General features: G+C 39.8%; 1 protein-coding gene across 10 annotated transcripts in view; it reads left to right on the plus strand.

The window, feature by feature from the left end:
- Window positions 1–17,137, plus strand: part of atrnl1b (attractin-like 1b) — a 1,064,590-nt gene that overhangs the window by 306,537 nt on the left and 740,916 nt on the right. For 9 of the 10 annotated variants that reach the window (XM_072239604.1, XM_072239606.1, XM_072239599.1 and 6 more), the window contains exons 18-19: window positions 2,628–2,846; window positions 5,966–6,103. In XM_072239604.1, the coding sequence (XP_072095705.1) occupies window positions 2,628–2,846; window positions 5,966–6,103 (357 nt within the window). Of the gene's footprint in view, window positions 1–2,627; window positions 2,847–5,965; window positions 6,104–6,958; window positions 7,266–17,137 lie in introns of those variants that run through there. The other variant, XM_072239605.1, reaches the window with a different exon arrangement.

The raw sequence follows: 17,137 nt of genomic DNA on the forward strand, positions 1-17,137 counted from the left end.
ATTTCTGTTTTCCCCTCCCTCTGCTCTATCATTCCGGTTCCCATCCCCCTGCCAAATTAGTTTAAACCCTCCCTAACAGCTCTATTAAACCTTCCCGCCAGGATATTGGTCCCCTTCGGGTTAAGGTGTAACCTGTCCATATTGAACAGGTCATACTTCCCCCAGAAGAGATCCCAATTATCCAAGAATCTGAAGCCCTGCCCCCTGCACCAGTCTCTCAGCCACGCATTCATCTCCCTGATCCTACTATTCTTGCCCTCGCTAGTACGTGGCACAGGTAGCAATCCCAAGATTACTACCCTGGAGGTCATGCTTCTCAGCTTTCTTCCTAACTCCCAGAAATCTCTCTTCAGGACCTTCTCCCTTGTCCTATATACCCATGGACTTGACCTCCTCCTATTGCACAACTATCTACAGATTCACCACTCATTTTGATATAAAAAATCCTCCTTACTACTTCTCTTCTAAAATTTTAATTTTGAAGCTGTGCCCTCTAATTCTGGATACCCCCACCAGAGCAAACATCCTCTCCACATTCACCTTATCTAGTCCTTTCAACATTCAGTAGAATTCAGTGAGATCCTGCACACTCTTCTAAATTCCAGTGACTACAAGCCCAAAGCTGCCAAACGCTCCTCATGTGTTAACCCCTTAATTCCTGGAATAATCCTCGTGAACTTCCTCTGGACTCTCTCCAATAAGAATACATCCTGTCTAAGGTAAGGGGCCCAAAATTGTTGACAGGCTGACAATACAAGCTTCAGTATTATCTCCTTGTCTTTATATTCTATTCCCCTTGAAATGAATGCTAACATTGCATTTGCCTTCTTTATCCCATACTCAACCTGTGAATTAACCTTCTGGGAACCTTGCATGAGGAATCCCAAATCCCTTTGCACCTCTGATGTTTGAACTTTCTCCCCATTAAGATAATAGTCTGCACTATTGTTTGTTTTTCCTAAACGCATTATCGTACATATCCTAATATTGGATTCCATCTGCCACTTTTTTGCCCATTCTCCCAATCTGTCTAAGTCCTGCAATCGCATTACTTCCTTAGCACTACCTACCCCTCCACCTATTTTCATATCATCTACAAACGTTGCCACAAAGCCATCTATTCCACTATCGAAATCCTTGACAAACAATGTGAAAAGTACCGGTCCCAATATTGAACCCGAGGAGCACCACTAGTCACTGGCAGCCAACCAGAAAAGGTCCCCTTTATTCCCACTCACTAATTCCTGCCTGTCAGCTATTCCTCTATCCATGCCAGTATATTTCCTGTAACACTATAGTATTTTATCTTGTAAAGCAGTCTCATGTGAGGCACCTTATCAAATGCCTTCTGAAAATCCAAGTTAATAACACCCACTGCTTCTCCTTTGACTACCCTGCTTCTTACTTAGTGAAAGATTTCCCCTTTACAGAAACCATGCTGACTTTGACTTATTTTATCATTAGTCTCCCAAGTATCCTGAAACCTCACCCTTGATAACGGACTCCAATATTTTCCCAACCACCGAGTTCGGCTAACTGGCCTGTAATTTCCTCTCTTTTGTCTTCTAACCTTTTTAAGGGGTTGAGTGATGTTTACTATTTTCCAGTCCTCTGGGACCATGCCAGAATCAAGTGATACTTGAAAGATCATGCATCTGTTACCTCTTCAGCAACCTCTTTCAGGACTCTGGGAAGTAGTCCATCTGGTCCAGGTGACTTATCCACCTTAAGACCTTTGAGTTTGCCTAGCACTTTGTCCTTTGTAATAGCAATGATACTCACTCATGCTTCCTGACGCCCATGGACTTCTGGCATACAGCAAGTATCTTCCACAGTAAAGACTGAAGCAAGTACTTAAGTTCATCTGCCATTTCTTTGGCCCCCATTACTACCTCACCAGCTTTATTTTCCAGTGGTCCAATATCAACTGTCACCTTCCTTTTACTCTTTGTATAACTGAAAAAAATTGGTATTCTGCTTTATATTATTGGCTAGTTTGCCCTCATATTTCATCTTTTCCCTTCTTATTGCTTTTTTAGTGGCCTTTTGTTGGACTTTAAAAGCTTCCCAATCATCCAACTTCCCACACACTTTTGCTACCTTATATTCCCTTCCCTTGGCTTTTATGCAGTCCTTAACTTTCCTTGTCACCCATGGTTGTCTAGCCCTGCCACAGGAGAACAATTTTTTCTGAGGGACATATCTATCCTGTGCCTTGTGAACTATTCCCAGAAACTTCAGCCATCTCTGCTTTACCGTCACCCCACCAGTATCCCCCTCCAATCCACCTGGGCAAGCTCCTCTCTCATGCCTCTGTAATTCCCTTTATTCCATTGTGATACTGATACATGTGAAATGCTCCTCCCTCTCAAATTGCATTATGAATTCAATCGTAAAGATTTCCTGACTGTACTGAGAATAATGAGACCTATTGTAGAATGATCAAGGAGAGGAATATTCTGAGATTGGGATATTGTTGATATAGAACAGATTTATGAACTTTGCATACTGATCAAAAATCTACCGCAAAACAAAATTTCACTTTCCCATTTACTTCCTGCCGATGGAGGATTCATTTGAATTTGAGATTTAAAGTATTATAATTTTCTCTTTCGTTGCATGCATAGCTCAAAATTGTTCTGGACTTCGTACATGCGAGCAGTGCCTCGAACACCCAGGTTGTGGTTGGTGCAATGATCCCACAAATACAGGAAAGGGGGAGTGTATGGAAGGCTCTTCGAGAGGACCAATGAAATCTGCAGCAAAGAATACCCATGGAATGGTACTCGATACGGGTCTTTGTCCAAAAGACAAAAACAATGAATGGGCTTTCATTCAGTGCCCAGGTAGGCATCTTTGCTGATCACCTTTCAGTCTGTGGCTTTGAATTATACCAAAGTATAATTAAAAATAAACATTGAAATACTGAATTAAGTTTAGAATTATGTTGGCTATTTTAATATTGTTGTGGCCAATTTTACTAATGGACAAGTACCCTTATTCTTTGTTTTAGTACAAGAGCCCTTGATTAATATATTGATGGCAACATTTGAAATTACATAGATACGTGAATTAAAACTCTCTGTTCTTAAATGAGGATTATCCAATTTCGCTCTGTAACTCATGCACAAAGGAGCCCAAACTACTGAATGTACTATGTGTAATTCTTTGATAGCTTTTTGTTATATAGATATACTGGTATACCATGTACCTTGAAGTAAACTGATCATTTGAAAGTGTAACTGACATGGGAGAGGTGCATTGGTATTTCTGCAATAATGAAACGTTTTCCAAATATGGACCCAAATGCTTATTTTTTAAGATGTTTGTTTGTTTGTTTGTTTATTTACCTATCTATTTATTTAGTGATACAGTGAACAGTAGGCCCTCCTGGCCCTTTGAGCCTCCTCGCCCCAGCGACCCCACAGCCCCAGTTAACTCTAACCTAATCATGGGCGATTTACAATGATTAATTAAACTATACTGGTTGTCTTTGGATTGTGGGAGTGAACCGTGGCACCCGGGGAAAACTTACGCATTCCATGGGGGAGGACTCATGGAGACTCCTTTCAGAACAGTGCTGGAATTGAACTCCGCACTTCGGAACGCCTTGAGCTGTAATAACATTATGCTGACTGCTACGCTACCGTGGCACCTCTATTTTTCTGTATATTTGTAACATATTTTATGGCATAGAGAAAATGCAAATGTCAAGTTTCCATTGAGAATGGGTTCATTGATTAAATGCATTAGATTCCATTATAATATTTATGAAAATCATAGCTTATTTTCAAATTACTGCACGCTGCATGAGGCTCCTTTAATCAAGTACCTTGTGGTTGTAACTCTAAGACATTATCCAACCCAGTTTGTGATTGCCATTTTGGTATTTATAGAGGACGTTGATTCTGTTGGATTTATTGCTAAATCTGTTTCTGTGCTAACTAGGCCTTGAAGTTGTGGACTTGATCTCAAAATAAGGCTCAAACGGGCAAGTGCAAAGATTTTTTTGGTTAGGTTTTTGTTTTATGCATACTCTCCTATTTTACAGGATAGTGACCATTTATTTAAGAGACAGTAATCACAAAGAAAAATGAAAAGGAAAATATATCTTGGGTAGTTAAGGCACAGGTGTTCAGTCTGGCCAAAGATTTAGTGGCGTTAACATTTGAGGTTTGTTAAATGCTTTGGGCAGTAAACTAAGCTTTCAATAATTGCTGTACATTCAATGCAGAAGTTATCAGTAGCATCAACTGATAGAACATAATCAGTAAAAACTTCCTGTGTACCTGTAGAATTTTAATTTATTTAATATATTGACAGAAGCCAATAATAAACAAACAACGCAGTGCATCTATCGTGACCGAGCCATTAAAAAATCACTTCAAAGTACAGAAAAAATTCTTTGGGGGGCATAAATTAAAAAATACAGACAAACTATAGTTTAGCTATATTAGCTTATGCCTGATGCATAAAAACATAAAAACATTGATGACATAAAAACATAAAAACATTGTTGAAATATCTGTACCCTATATGCTTCAATAGGTCAGCTATTTTCTCACAGGGAACTAACTGTACCAGTTTTGGCTAAGGCTATCATACCAACAAGCTGTGAAGAAGATAGTTGAAGACAGCAGGAGAAAACCTTGAAGGGATTTCTTAGATATGTGGCCAATTAATTTCAGTGTAGGTAAATGTAGATTGATATTTGGATGATTTTAAGAAGAGTGAAAATTTCCTCTATGCACTTAAAGGCTAGGAACAGAGTCTGAATAATACATGGAATATTTAAAGGAAGAAAATTTAGGACCTCTATGGAAAATCAAATTCAAGTTTATTCAACTATACACATGTATATGGCCAAACATTCCTTCGGACCGGGTGCACAACACAATATATATAACTCAACACACATAACACATAAAGTAGTATTAACAAATAATACGGTGCATTTGTGACACCAATGTAAATGGTATAACACTACTGGCACTTCATGTGTGATGAGATCTGGGTGATGGCGGGAGAAGAAACTGTAACCCATCCTAACAGTTCCTGTTTGGTACGTCCTGCCTGATGAAAGGGAATCAAAGAGATTAATGGACTGATAGGAGGGATCACTGATAATGCTAAGGCCCCTACGTATGCAGTGCTCCTGATAAATATTTCTGGTGGGTAAAAGAGAGACTCTGATGATCCCCTCAGCAGTCCTTGCAATCCTTTGTAGAGACTTGTGGTCAGATGCCTTACAATTCCTAGGCGGTGATGCAGCTGGTCAGAACACTCGATGGTGCTCCTGTAAAAATTGGTTAGAACGGTAAGGGTGGGGGAGATTCACCAAGATGTTGGTGGCTGTCCGGAAGGCTGCAGGACTTTGGACCATTCTAGGCAGCTGTTGAAGATGTCTGTTAGAACCTCTGTTAATTGGGCTGTACACGACAAAAAATTTTAGGTACATGCGAATGTATATCTGACAAGTCTGAATAGATACAATTGAAGTGATCACTTTCAACCATTCTATTGAAGGGTGTTAGAACCCTGATAAAATACAAAATAGGTTCACTAAGTAACATGAAAAATATAATTATGTAGGTGAGATAATTGGGGAAACCATTAACACTGGAGAAAAATGAAGAAGAATCAAAGTGTTCAAAACTTTAAAGGAGAGAACTTAATGGAAGATTATTTTTATTGTCTGTTTATCAGTATTACTATTCAAAACAAATCAGATTCAGATTTATTCTATTGTATTATTAAATAAATGTACCTTTTGAAATAGTGTTGATCATAATATTTTGAAGCAGTTGCACAAATGAAAGTACAAGCAATGAGTTTTGATATCATCAGGTCTCAGTGCCAGCTTATATACTTGCATGTTAGAATGATGATTTGTTATGTTAAATTAAAAAAAATAGGAATATGAGTATAAAGAATAAGAATTAATGTTCTCTGTTTTCTTTTACAGCATGTCAGTGTAATGGGCATAGTACTTGCATCAATGGCAGTATATGTGAACAATGCAAAAACCTCACTGTAGGAAAGCAATGTGAAGCTTGCATGCAAGGATACTATGGAGATCCAACCAATGGTGGCAGATGCCAACGTAAGTACTATGGTGTTATAATTAACATAGAATGACTCTGTCATAAGTTTATGGCAGGCACAGCTTGTGTTCTGCTCAGTGTTGCTAAAATTTGTTGATTGATAAATTTAATTGCTTGTTGGAACGACTCTGCGTTATCTGTCTCACAGGCTCATGCTACTTCCATGATGGATGTATCACTCTTATAGTTTGGCAGTTGGCTGTGAAAGGTACTGGCCACCCATCGAGAGAAAGTTTCAAGTTGCAGTTTACTTATCATTCAACCATACATGAATACCCATGAATACAGCCAAATGAAACAGCGTTCTGGGGCCAACGTGCAAAACACAGTACCAACAGTCATACACTACACAGGGCACATACAGCACATATGGGTCAGCAGTGATATAAAGGCATTTCTTAACCACAAAAAGAAAGCCTTCTGATCAGGAGACAGGGAGGAATTGAAACATGTGCAGAGGGAGCTAAAGGGGAAGATCAAGAGGCAAAATTCAAAAGGGTGAAGAATGCAGGTCTGAAGGTGCTGTATTTAAATGCACATAGCATTCAGAATAAGGTGGATGAATTTGATGGGCTGAATGGCCTAATTCTGCTCCTTCGTCTTATGGACATGAATGTGGTGAGGACCTACAAGTACCTGGGGTTGCACCAACACAGTGGGTGTGTACAAGAAGGGACAGAGTCGTCTCTTCTTCCTGAAGAGACTGAGGTCCTTTGGAGTATGCAGATCTCTCCTTCATATGTTCTATCAGTCTGTTGAGTCCAGTATAATCCTCTACGTGGTGGTGTTATGGGGCAACATGTGTGATGCCAACAGGCTCAATAAACTGATTAGAAAGACTGGCTCTGTTATAGGACTCAAACTGGACACACTGGAGGCTGTGGTAGAACAAAGGACCCTACGGAAAATCCTGGCAATTCTGGACCATGTTTCTCACCCGCTGTATGCCACCTTGGCTGAACAGAGGAGCACTTTTAATAATAGACTAAGACAACTGCACTGCCTGAAAGAAAACTATATGAGGTCATTCATACCCTTGATTATTAGGCTCTATAATGAGTTAACGTATAGCCAGGAAAATGATGACCTCCTCCTGTTAGATTGTTTGGAGTAACTTAATGTTTATTCTTATTTCTCTTTTAGTATTTGTATAATCTGTGCAATTGTTATGCTACTGTGACACTGTAATTTCCTTTGGGATCAATAAAGTATCTATCGCTAAGATAGCAGTAAACATCCAGTCACACAAAATATATTGAACGAAGTATGTGAACCTTTGCTTTCAGTAACTGGTGTGACCGCCTTGTACACTTTAATCAATTGTTTCTGGGAACTGTTGATCGGTCCTGCACATGAGCTTGGAGGAATTTTAGGCCATTCACCTTAAAAAGACTGCTTCATCTCTGGGATGTTGGTGGACTTCCTTGCATGAACTGCTTGCTTTAGGTCCTACCACAACGTTTCTATGGGATTATGACTTTGACTCCGCCATTCCAAAACATGAATTTTCTTCTTTCTAATTTACTCTTGTCTTTCAGATCATTGTCTCGTTACATTATCCAACCTCAATTAAGTTTCAGGTGATGGACTGCTACCTTGATATTCTCCTGTAAAATGTCTTGATTCAATTCATTGTTTCCTTAATGATTGCAAGCTGTCCTGGCCCTGAGGCAGCAAAGCAGCCCCAAGCCATGATGCTCCTTCCATCGTGCTTCACGGCTGGGATGAGGGTTTAGTATTGGTGTGCAGTGGCCATTTCCTCCAAACATTGCAATGTGCATTTCTGCCAAAAAAGTTAAACTTTGGTCTCATCTGTGCACAGAACATTGTCCCAGAGCATTGTAGAACATCCAGGTGGTCTTTTGCAAACTTGTGATGTGCAACAATGTGTTTTTTTGGAGAGCAGTGATTTCCTCTCTGGTGTCCTTTCATGAACACCGTTCTTGTTCAGTGCTTTTCCTTTAGTAGACACAGGAATAGAGATTTCTGCAGGTCTTTTGCCATTACCTTTGGGTTCTTTCTCACCACCTTCGGTATTGCATTTTGTGCTCTTGGTGTGATCTTTGCAGGATGCCCAGTCTTAGGGAGAGTAGGAAAGTACTAAGTTTTCTCCATTTGTAGACAGTTTCTCTTACTGTGGACTGATGAACATTCAGGTCTTTAAAAATGTTTTTGTAGCTTTTTCCAGCTTCATGCATCCCTACAATTACTTCTTCTAAGGTCCTCTGGAAGTTATTTTGATCAAGGCATGGTGCATATAAACAGGTCTTTCTTAAGAAGAGCAGGCTTTGTCTGTAAACTTACTTCATGTGTCTTTTTTTTAGGGCAGGGCACCTCTACAACCCACACCTCCAATCTCTTCTCATTGATTGGAACACCTGACTCCAAATAGCTTTTGTAAAAGGTGTTATCCCAGAGGTGCACATACATTTTCCAACTAATACATGTAATGTTGGATAGGTTTTCTCAATAAATAAATGACTAAGTATAATGTTTTGGTATATTTATTTAATTGGGTTCTCTTTATCTAGTTTTAGAACATATGTAAATATCTGATTCATTTTAGATCATATTTATGCAGAAATAGAGAAAATTTTACAGGGTTCACAAATTTTCCAGCACCACTGTATATGTCCTGTAAATTGATGGTGATGGGTGTTGTAGACAAGAACCAGCAATTCTCAGCAGTCTGCAGGCGAATATACTCAGGGATGCATGTAATCCAGCTTGTTTTCCTGATGAACACTGGAGAGCAGCACAGTTGGGAGGGGCCACTCTCCAATCCAGCATAGATGCCTTGTCATAGCTCCTCCTACGCCTCCTCTCCTGTTCTGCTGCAGTAGGCAAGCCCTAGGTATGCGGCTACAACCAAAGCCATATAGCTCTCCCACTGTTGGTCTCGTCAATACACCAATGAACTTGATGCAGTATTCTACTAAAGGTATGAGAAAGCTACTCTTTACTCATTCTTGTAAACATTATATTGCAAGTACTTGATGGACTTTTTTATTGAAGCCAGTTAACACTTGAGTCTTATTCTGATGCAAAAATGTTTTCTTTATTTCTTTCCACTTTGCTTCCATGCCACTGGCCAATGGCAATATTTCTTCTATAGTTATACTTAAAACAAAGATTAAAGCTGGTGGAAATTTGATCTTGTGTATCAAGTTTGTATGCAAGTTGACTAAAATGAATGCATAACATAGCAAAAGAACTGATGGAACTCCTTGTCTTAATGCTTGAGCAGGCTAAGCTACCATATGGCTCAGCTACAGTGAACTCTGCTTCAGTTTCTTTAATTTCACTATGTTTGCATGGGTGTCAGAGACGGCTTTGAAATCCTTGCCTTGAAGATGAAAATCAATCTGTCTCATCCCATTGTATCTCAGCTTTAAAAGTAATGGAGATGGTTAGAAGGCAGATGCCCAGTGCAGTGAATAATTCCAACAAGGCAATAAGTAAATTCTTCAAAAAACTATTTCCTTATTGTAGCAAAATGTAACTTGATGTTTGGCATCCAGAGGCTTGTCTCCTCGCTATATCTAAATTTTGGCTTGCATTTGTCTTATTTTGTGGTCTTAAAATTTAATACTGAATTTGTTATTTTGGACATATGCCCGCATCTGAATATCTGAATCCTCAATATTGACCAAAGGAATTTTCAGAGGTCTAGTGTTTTTTTTTTATTTGCTCCATTCACTTTTCAGAATCCACTTTTTGTGGCCCAGGTCTTCCTCTTGGAATTGTCACATAGCCTCCCTTGTCTGTCCTTCTCTAATCTGTATACTGAAGTCCTATTTTGCTTGCACAGAGCATCTTACACACCAGAAGCATAGCTTGCTCACTGGCTGGGTTGCTACTGCCTTGTTGAGAAAGTTCTACCGTAAAAGGTTAAGTCCTGCCTTGAGGTGTGCGGACTGTGGAAAAAATGTAATGGTAATAGAGGTGTACAAGATAATAAGAGGAATAGATAGAGTGGATAGCCAGCACCTCTTCCCCAGGGCACCACTGCTCAATACAAGAGGACATGGCTTTAAGGTAAGGGGTGGGAAGTTCAAGGGGGATATTAGAGGAAGGTTTTTTACTCAGAGAGTGGATGGTGCGTGGAATGCACTGCCTGAGTCAGTGGTGGAGGCAGATACACTAGTGAAGTTTAAGAGACTACTAGACAGGTATATGGAGGAATTTAAGGTGGGGGCTTATATGGGAGGCAGGGTTTGAGCGTCGGCACAATATTGTGGGCCGAAGGGCCTGTACTGTGCTGTACTATTCTATGTTATGTTCTATGTAAATTAACTAGTCTTCAATACTTCTAAGAACTAGTAAGCTTGAAATAAATAAATAGTGCTTTTATAAAGTAAAGTTAGTTAACTTAATACACAAATAATTAAAAGTAACAACTTTACTTTTTAAAGGTATTTCCCTTTCCCTTCCTTCCCTAATCACAGCCCATCAAAATCAAAGGGGTTGGCATCTTGTGAATTTGCCAGTTCTTGTGTTTGGTAGCACTGGGAAGATCCATTCATCCAGCCATTAATGCAGGTACATTTTGGAGCTATAAGCCTTCAGTCAGTGAGATTGAGCTATTTGAAATATCTGTGCCTGGATATTATAATCAGGATTTTAAGCTGCATTGCTCTGGGATTGCAAAAAACGGGAAATGTACCTCTGCTTGATTTATTTTGAAGTCATTGAGATTTATAATAACTGGTATCGACAGTAAGTCATTGAGCTGTATTTATGATACCTTAAATAACAAAATTGTTCTCCTATTTCCTGAAGTCATCAGGCATTTTAATACTGTCAATAATAACATGCAGGTGCTTTGAATTAATGAAGTGCTTTTATTCTTCTGGGATACATCTATTTCTATATCATTAGACATATCTCAAAAATTATTTAAGTGGAGTAGAAGCACTAAAAACTTCTATATTGCATCACAACATTTTGAGTTGCTTAATGATCTCTTAAAAGCTGGGATCACTTTCATTGCGTTATTATATTTAAGTCATTCATTTAGGTGCAGTTCAAGTTTTGGTAATTTAATGTATTAATGTCCTGGCATAATTCCAGCCTAATATTAAAAAGTAGCTTTGATGCCAAACTAAATAATAGTGTATTAAATATAATTTAATCTACATACTTAAATTCACAAAGTTGGTATCTATATCTTGTTAGTTGTAAGTTAAGCAATGTTTCCAGGAATAAGGAAAATGCTATTTGTCAGATTTTTGTACGTAAGTAGTATTGTAGAATATGGTACAAAGGTTATTTCCCAGGTTTGCCATTAGTATACAGGCCGACAGTGGTTAGTTGGAATTACCCACAGGCTTGTGTTGTAAACTAAGATGTTTTATGGATGCAGAGACTAGATTGGACTCTGCCCTGCAGAAAATCTCCAGGAAGCATTTATCATCAGATTGCATTCCTAGTGGCTACGAACACTTCAAACTGTTCCAGGAGAGCAGTTTTCAAATCATCAGTTTTGGTGAAATTTCTGCTCGTGTTCTGGAGGTGACTTACAGGTGTACAGACTTACAGATATGCATAATGTCATACGTCTTCTGTCTACAAATTGCCTTGAAATAAATGAACTGCAGTTCTCTGAACTGTAGGATAATCTCTGAACCCAAAGAAGCTCATCTATTATGGTAGAAGGCAGCAGAATATGATTGAGAGAGAAAATAAACCAGCCATGACAGAATGGCAGCACAGACTCGATGGGCTGACTTGCCTCATTCTACTCCTCTGACTTGTTACAAATGATCTTGAGCTGACACACGAGTAACATAAAGAGTGTTGAATTTGGCAGGTTCCGGCCATGAAGAGTAGTCACCTCCATCTTGCAAAAATGACGAAAGCAGAGTGAAACCTGTGAAAAGGTGAATGTTATTCTTAAAAATACGTACAATCATCAAAACTGAGATGGCATTGGAAAGTGTTTTCAAATAGTGTGTTCTTGAGTCTTTATACTTTATACTTTATTGTCGCCAAGCAATTGATAACTAGAGCGTACAATCATCACAGCGACATTTGATTCTGTGCTTCCCGCTCCCTGGAGTACAAATCTGTCAATAAACTTGTTTGCTTTAATACAGATTACCATATAAAAGTCATGAAAAGTTGACCTCTGAGCATAGGGAGATAAGAAGGTGTGTGCCTCCAGCTTCCTAAGGGTTCGAGGCAGCAGATCGGCTCTATATAATGAAGACTCCTCTGTGCAGCTGTCCTAGATATATACACATCTTTGTGCTATCACTTGTCTTCCTTACCCATATCTCATTTGTTCCAACTGGGCTAATTACACAGTCAATCTTCGTATTCTCCTTAGATTCCAAATAGATAGCCTGACCTTTAGGATACCATCTCTTATTGTAATATAACTTTCCATCTTCTATTCGTGCTTCATATCTTTGTGCTGATGATTCAGCAGGAATGCTGAGAAGATGCTCAGGAGAAGACGGAGATGCTGGTCTTTACGGAGATTTAAACTTATTGAGAGTTTGCAGATCTTCCATTATCTGTTCATCTGTTAACAAGTAATTTAACTGTGCAGGTGCAGGTTTTCATCTTTTGTCTGTAATTGGAACAGGGTCATTAGGTCTCCTCCTTAGTTTCCTAGTCATTATTGGCTTTACCTCCATAGAATCTTCTTTGAGTTCCATTGTTAGCCTCTCATTCTCAATCATCTTTTTCGTCGCTTCCAACTCAATCTTTTTAGCTTCAAATTCCTTCACTGATGCTTTCTTCTCTTTAATATAACTCCTTTCCATTTGTTCTGTCTCCAGTTGCAGAAAAAGCTCTGCATTTCATATTCTTTCCTTGTATTGTTGATCTAGTTTCTTCATCCTTTTCTGATACACCTGCAAAGTGTCTTCCTGTAACTGCTGTAGCTGTCTTTTGAGAGATGTCAATTTCTCCCGGTACATCTGCGCTTTTATTTCCAGGTAGTCTTCATCATCCTGCTTATTGGCAATATCTGTCTCCCTTGCATCTTCTGTATCTTCATCCGAGTCGAGGCCATGGATACTGCATTTGTCCTCATCGTCGACGCTGTCTAGTTCATCCTATTCATTGTAATGGTCGGCAATGGGTGAGAGGAGAACTGCGGACAATTTCCTTGCCGAACTGCCCTCCTTTGTTAACAGATCCAGTGCCTTGATGGTGTGCCAATCCAACTGGATTTTCTTGAGCCATTCATGTCCCAGCAACGGTGGTCCTCCATTTTTCAGTACATAGAGGTTCAGTTGCTGTGTTTTGTCTCCGTAGGTCACTGTCACTTTAATTTTACCTTTGGGATGCACTTCCTGTCCTGTGTAAGTCTTTAGCAGTAGTTTAGTTTGTTTCAGAGGCATGTGAGAAAACAGTCGTTCGTAGTCGTGTACAGAGATCACTGTTAAAGCTGAGCCTGTGTCCAAGTCAATTTTCAGTCTCACGCCTGCCACTTGTAGAGTGCTCCTTATTACTCTTCGATCATCTCTCTTTCAAGCTGTGAGGTTGCAGACAAAACAATTCACTTTCGTCTGAGTCGTTTTCATCAGAACTGCTTTCTTCCATTTTGTGTACATTGTTGTGTTTTCCTTTCTGGGCTTTCTTGTTTCTCTTGTATTTTAGATTAGATTATATCACGTTAGATTATGAGGGCACTCAGTCCTCATTTATTGTCATTTAGTAATGCATGCATTAGGAAATGATACAATGTTCTTCCAGTATGATATCATAGAAACACAAGACAGACCAAGACTAAAACTGACAAAAACCACATAATTATAACGTATAGTTACAACAGTGCAAAGCAATACCTTAATTTGATAAAGAGCAGACCATGGGCATGGTAAAAAAAAGTCTCGAAGTCCCAATAGCTCCATCATCTCACGCAGACGGTAGAAGGAAGAAAAACTCTCCCTGCCATGAACCTCCAGCACTGCAAACTTGCTGATGCAGCACCCTGGAAGCACCCGACCACAGCCGACTCTGAGTCCATCGGAAAACTTAGAGCCTCCGACCAGCCCTTTGACACCGAGCACCATCTCTGCTGAGTGCTTCGACCCTGACCCCGGCTGCCAAGCAACAGGCAAAGCCGAGGATTCAGGGCCTTCCTCTCCGGAGATTCTCGATCGCACAGTAGCAGTGGCAGCGAAGCTGGGATTTCAGAAGCTTCACCAGATGTTCCTCTGTGCTTCTCACATCCGTTTCCATCAAATCAGGATTGTGTACGGCATCCTACTTAACCAATATCAGATATTCATTCTGGAGTGGCCGCTGCGCACTATGTCGCATTTTATCCTTTTTCTGCTGTGTACTAGCTTTGCGTACTCTGCCAGTGTGGCCCTGTTTGCCACAGTTTCTGCATTCTTTGTCTTTAAACCAACAGTCATTAGGGCCATGTGACATGTTCCCACAACGGTAACATTTCTTTCCTTCATTTCTGTTCAGTGACATTTTATTTGTAGCATATTCCAGAGATTTCTGTTGTATCTTGGAAGCACCCCGTGCTGCTGTTTCTGTTGATATTGCAATGTTCAGCCCCTTCTCTAATGTAAGTTCTTTTTCACCCAGGAGCTTCTTCTGTGTGGTTTTACAGTGCATGCCACACACTAACCTGTCCCTCAATGTGTCTGATAGACCAGCTCCAAAGTGACAATGTTCTGATAATTTGCGCAATTCAGCACAATATTCAGAAATACTTTCATGTTTGCTCTGAGTCTGTTTGTGAAATTTAAATCTCTCAGCAATGACCAGTGGTTTGGGGTTGAAATGCTGTTAGAGAGTGTCTACTATTTGCTTGAACGTTTTGTCAGCTGACTTTTCAGGGGTTAACAAGCTCCATAGCATCCCGTATGTTTCTGCTCCCATAATACTGAGTAAGACGCTGGCTTTCTTTTCATCATTAACACTGTTAACCTCACAATATAACTCCACTCTCTCAATGTAAGTTACCCCGTCTTCAATGTCACTATCAAATGCTGTAATGGTTCCAATCATTGCCATCTTTGTTAAGTTAATTTAGCCCCATTTTCCCCTTGTTTTCTTTTTGACCCACGTGTCCTTTTTTCTAGCGACACAAGTGCACTCAGTCTGGATGTGTGTGTTGCTCCTTTTAATCTCCCTTCTGGGGCAGGCAGACCCTCAGCCCCTGGGGGTCAGTGCCGGCTGTGGTCTCAGCTGGACGTGCTGCGACTCCGACTGTGTCTCTTGGTCTCCCGACGTCTCCGACCCCGGCTGTGCTCCTGCTTCCTTTCAGACTCGCGGCCTCGCTCTGCCTCCTTCTTCCGTTCTTTGGCTCGTTCTTTGCACTCTTCTTCTGGGTGTCGTTATCAATTAAAACACGGCGATCTGATATGATGTAGGTTCATTAACCTCATCGCCAATTTGTTGTGAATGTGGCCTGGTTACACAACAATGCTATTAATAAAAATGCTGGAGACGGGAGCTAAGGTTCATGTTTCTTTACTGGCAGAAACCGAACTCGGCACACACCTACAGATCAAGTACATGCATAATAGCGCATGCAATGACGTGTCACTAAAACATAAAGTAGTCTCTTATTATAATGTAGGCTATACGGTACAATACCTTTCTTTGCTACCCTCAGTTTTGCTTTCTGAAGCCGTTCTTCCAGTGCCTGTTATAACTTCAGGCCACTGATCATGATGAGAACACATCTGTGGAAGGGTGGACGATCATAGGAATGGTAACTCATGTACAGGATATTATATGCTTGGAACCAAGCAAATAGTAAGAGCCATTTATGGGTTCTAGGCAATATCAACAACAAGTGACTTACCATTCAGTAATGGTGCCAGAATAAAGAATCCATTATGTAATAGATTGAAGGGTGTTACATATATTCCAACAGCTATATTTAGCTTTTGTGTCTACATCAGAGATTAATGTCCTGCTGTCAAAATGTATGAAGATAATGCTGCATGGAAGTCAGGCCCTAATTCAGAGTATACAAAACCTGCTTGTTCTCTCACAGTCATCTGCAGTTAATGTGTGAAGGTGATAGTGGGACAGTGGTTTATTGATATTTTCAAAACTTAAGACTCACAGATATTGCTATTTTAAAGGCAAATAAAGAGGAGATCATGATAGATGTTTCTCTACCATTTGCTTTAAAGTGAACTTCAAATTATCCTGCGCAGGAAGTGATAAAAAAGAGCAGCTTACGTACAGGAAGTGATGTTCATACAAAACAGACTGCATAGAAAACAAACTGCACCTCTAGAGGCCAGAACCCTTATCTTGGGTAGGGGTGAAATTGAAGCTTCTCATTAATATGGTAGTACTGCAAATGCAGCTCCGTTCATTACTTTGCCAGTATGCTGTACCGGTCCACATTGGCTTACTTCAACCTCTGTTCTTGGTCAACAGTATGATCAATGATGTCTTCTGTCCATTTGTTGATGAGCAGGCTGGGTGGTAATTAGCTGGAATGGATTTGTCTTTCTTTCTTTTATTGTGATTTATTGTGACTAATTTTAAAGAGTTCTAGTAGCTGAGGCTAGCACATTAAAAGGAGATGGCCAGAGAAAGGTTGAAAGTGTCTCTGCTGCTTCTGTGGCATTTTTGATAAATGATTTTTAATATCATTTTGGTAAAGTAGAGCAGTTTAAGTTGAGTCTACAGCTGTTTTAATCACTGATGCAGGATACTTCAATGATGAATTATGACTCACTTGCTTTGACAGATGCACTGTATTTGCAAGTCGAGTTATCAACAGGGTGCAAAGTAACGCTTGGTTTTCTGTTCATTTGTTGCCAGCATACAGAGCGAGCTTTTTCTTTTTGTAAGAACATCGCTGAAGCTGAATGTCACTTTATACCAGACTGGCAAAGTATTAAGGCTTTGAATTTGCTCTCACACCATGGAGTTAAAGCAACATTTGGGACACTTTTTGTGAAACTTTGATAATGTGGCAGGCTTGGGACTGTAATGCTGGACTGGCAGATGTTAGGACTACTGGATGTTAGTTGTATTGATATCTCAAAATATTTGTTGTTCATTTATTTGAAGTGTTTTATTGTTTT

Source organism: Mobula birostris, chromosome 21, assembly GCF_030028105.1.
Source record: "Mobula birostris isolate sMobBir1 chromosome 21, sMobBir1.hap1, whole genome shotgun sequence".
NCBI lineage: Eukaryota > Metazoa > Chordata > Chondrichthyes > Myliobatiformes > Myliobatidae > Mobula > Mobula birostris.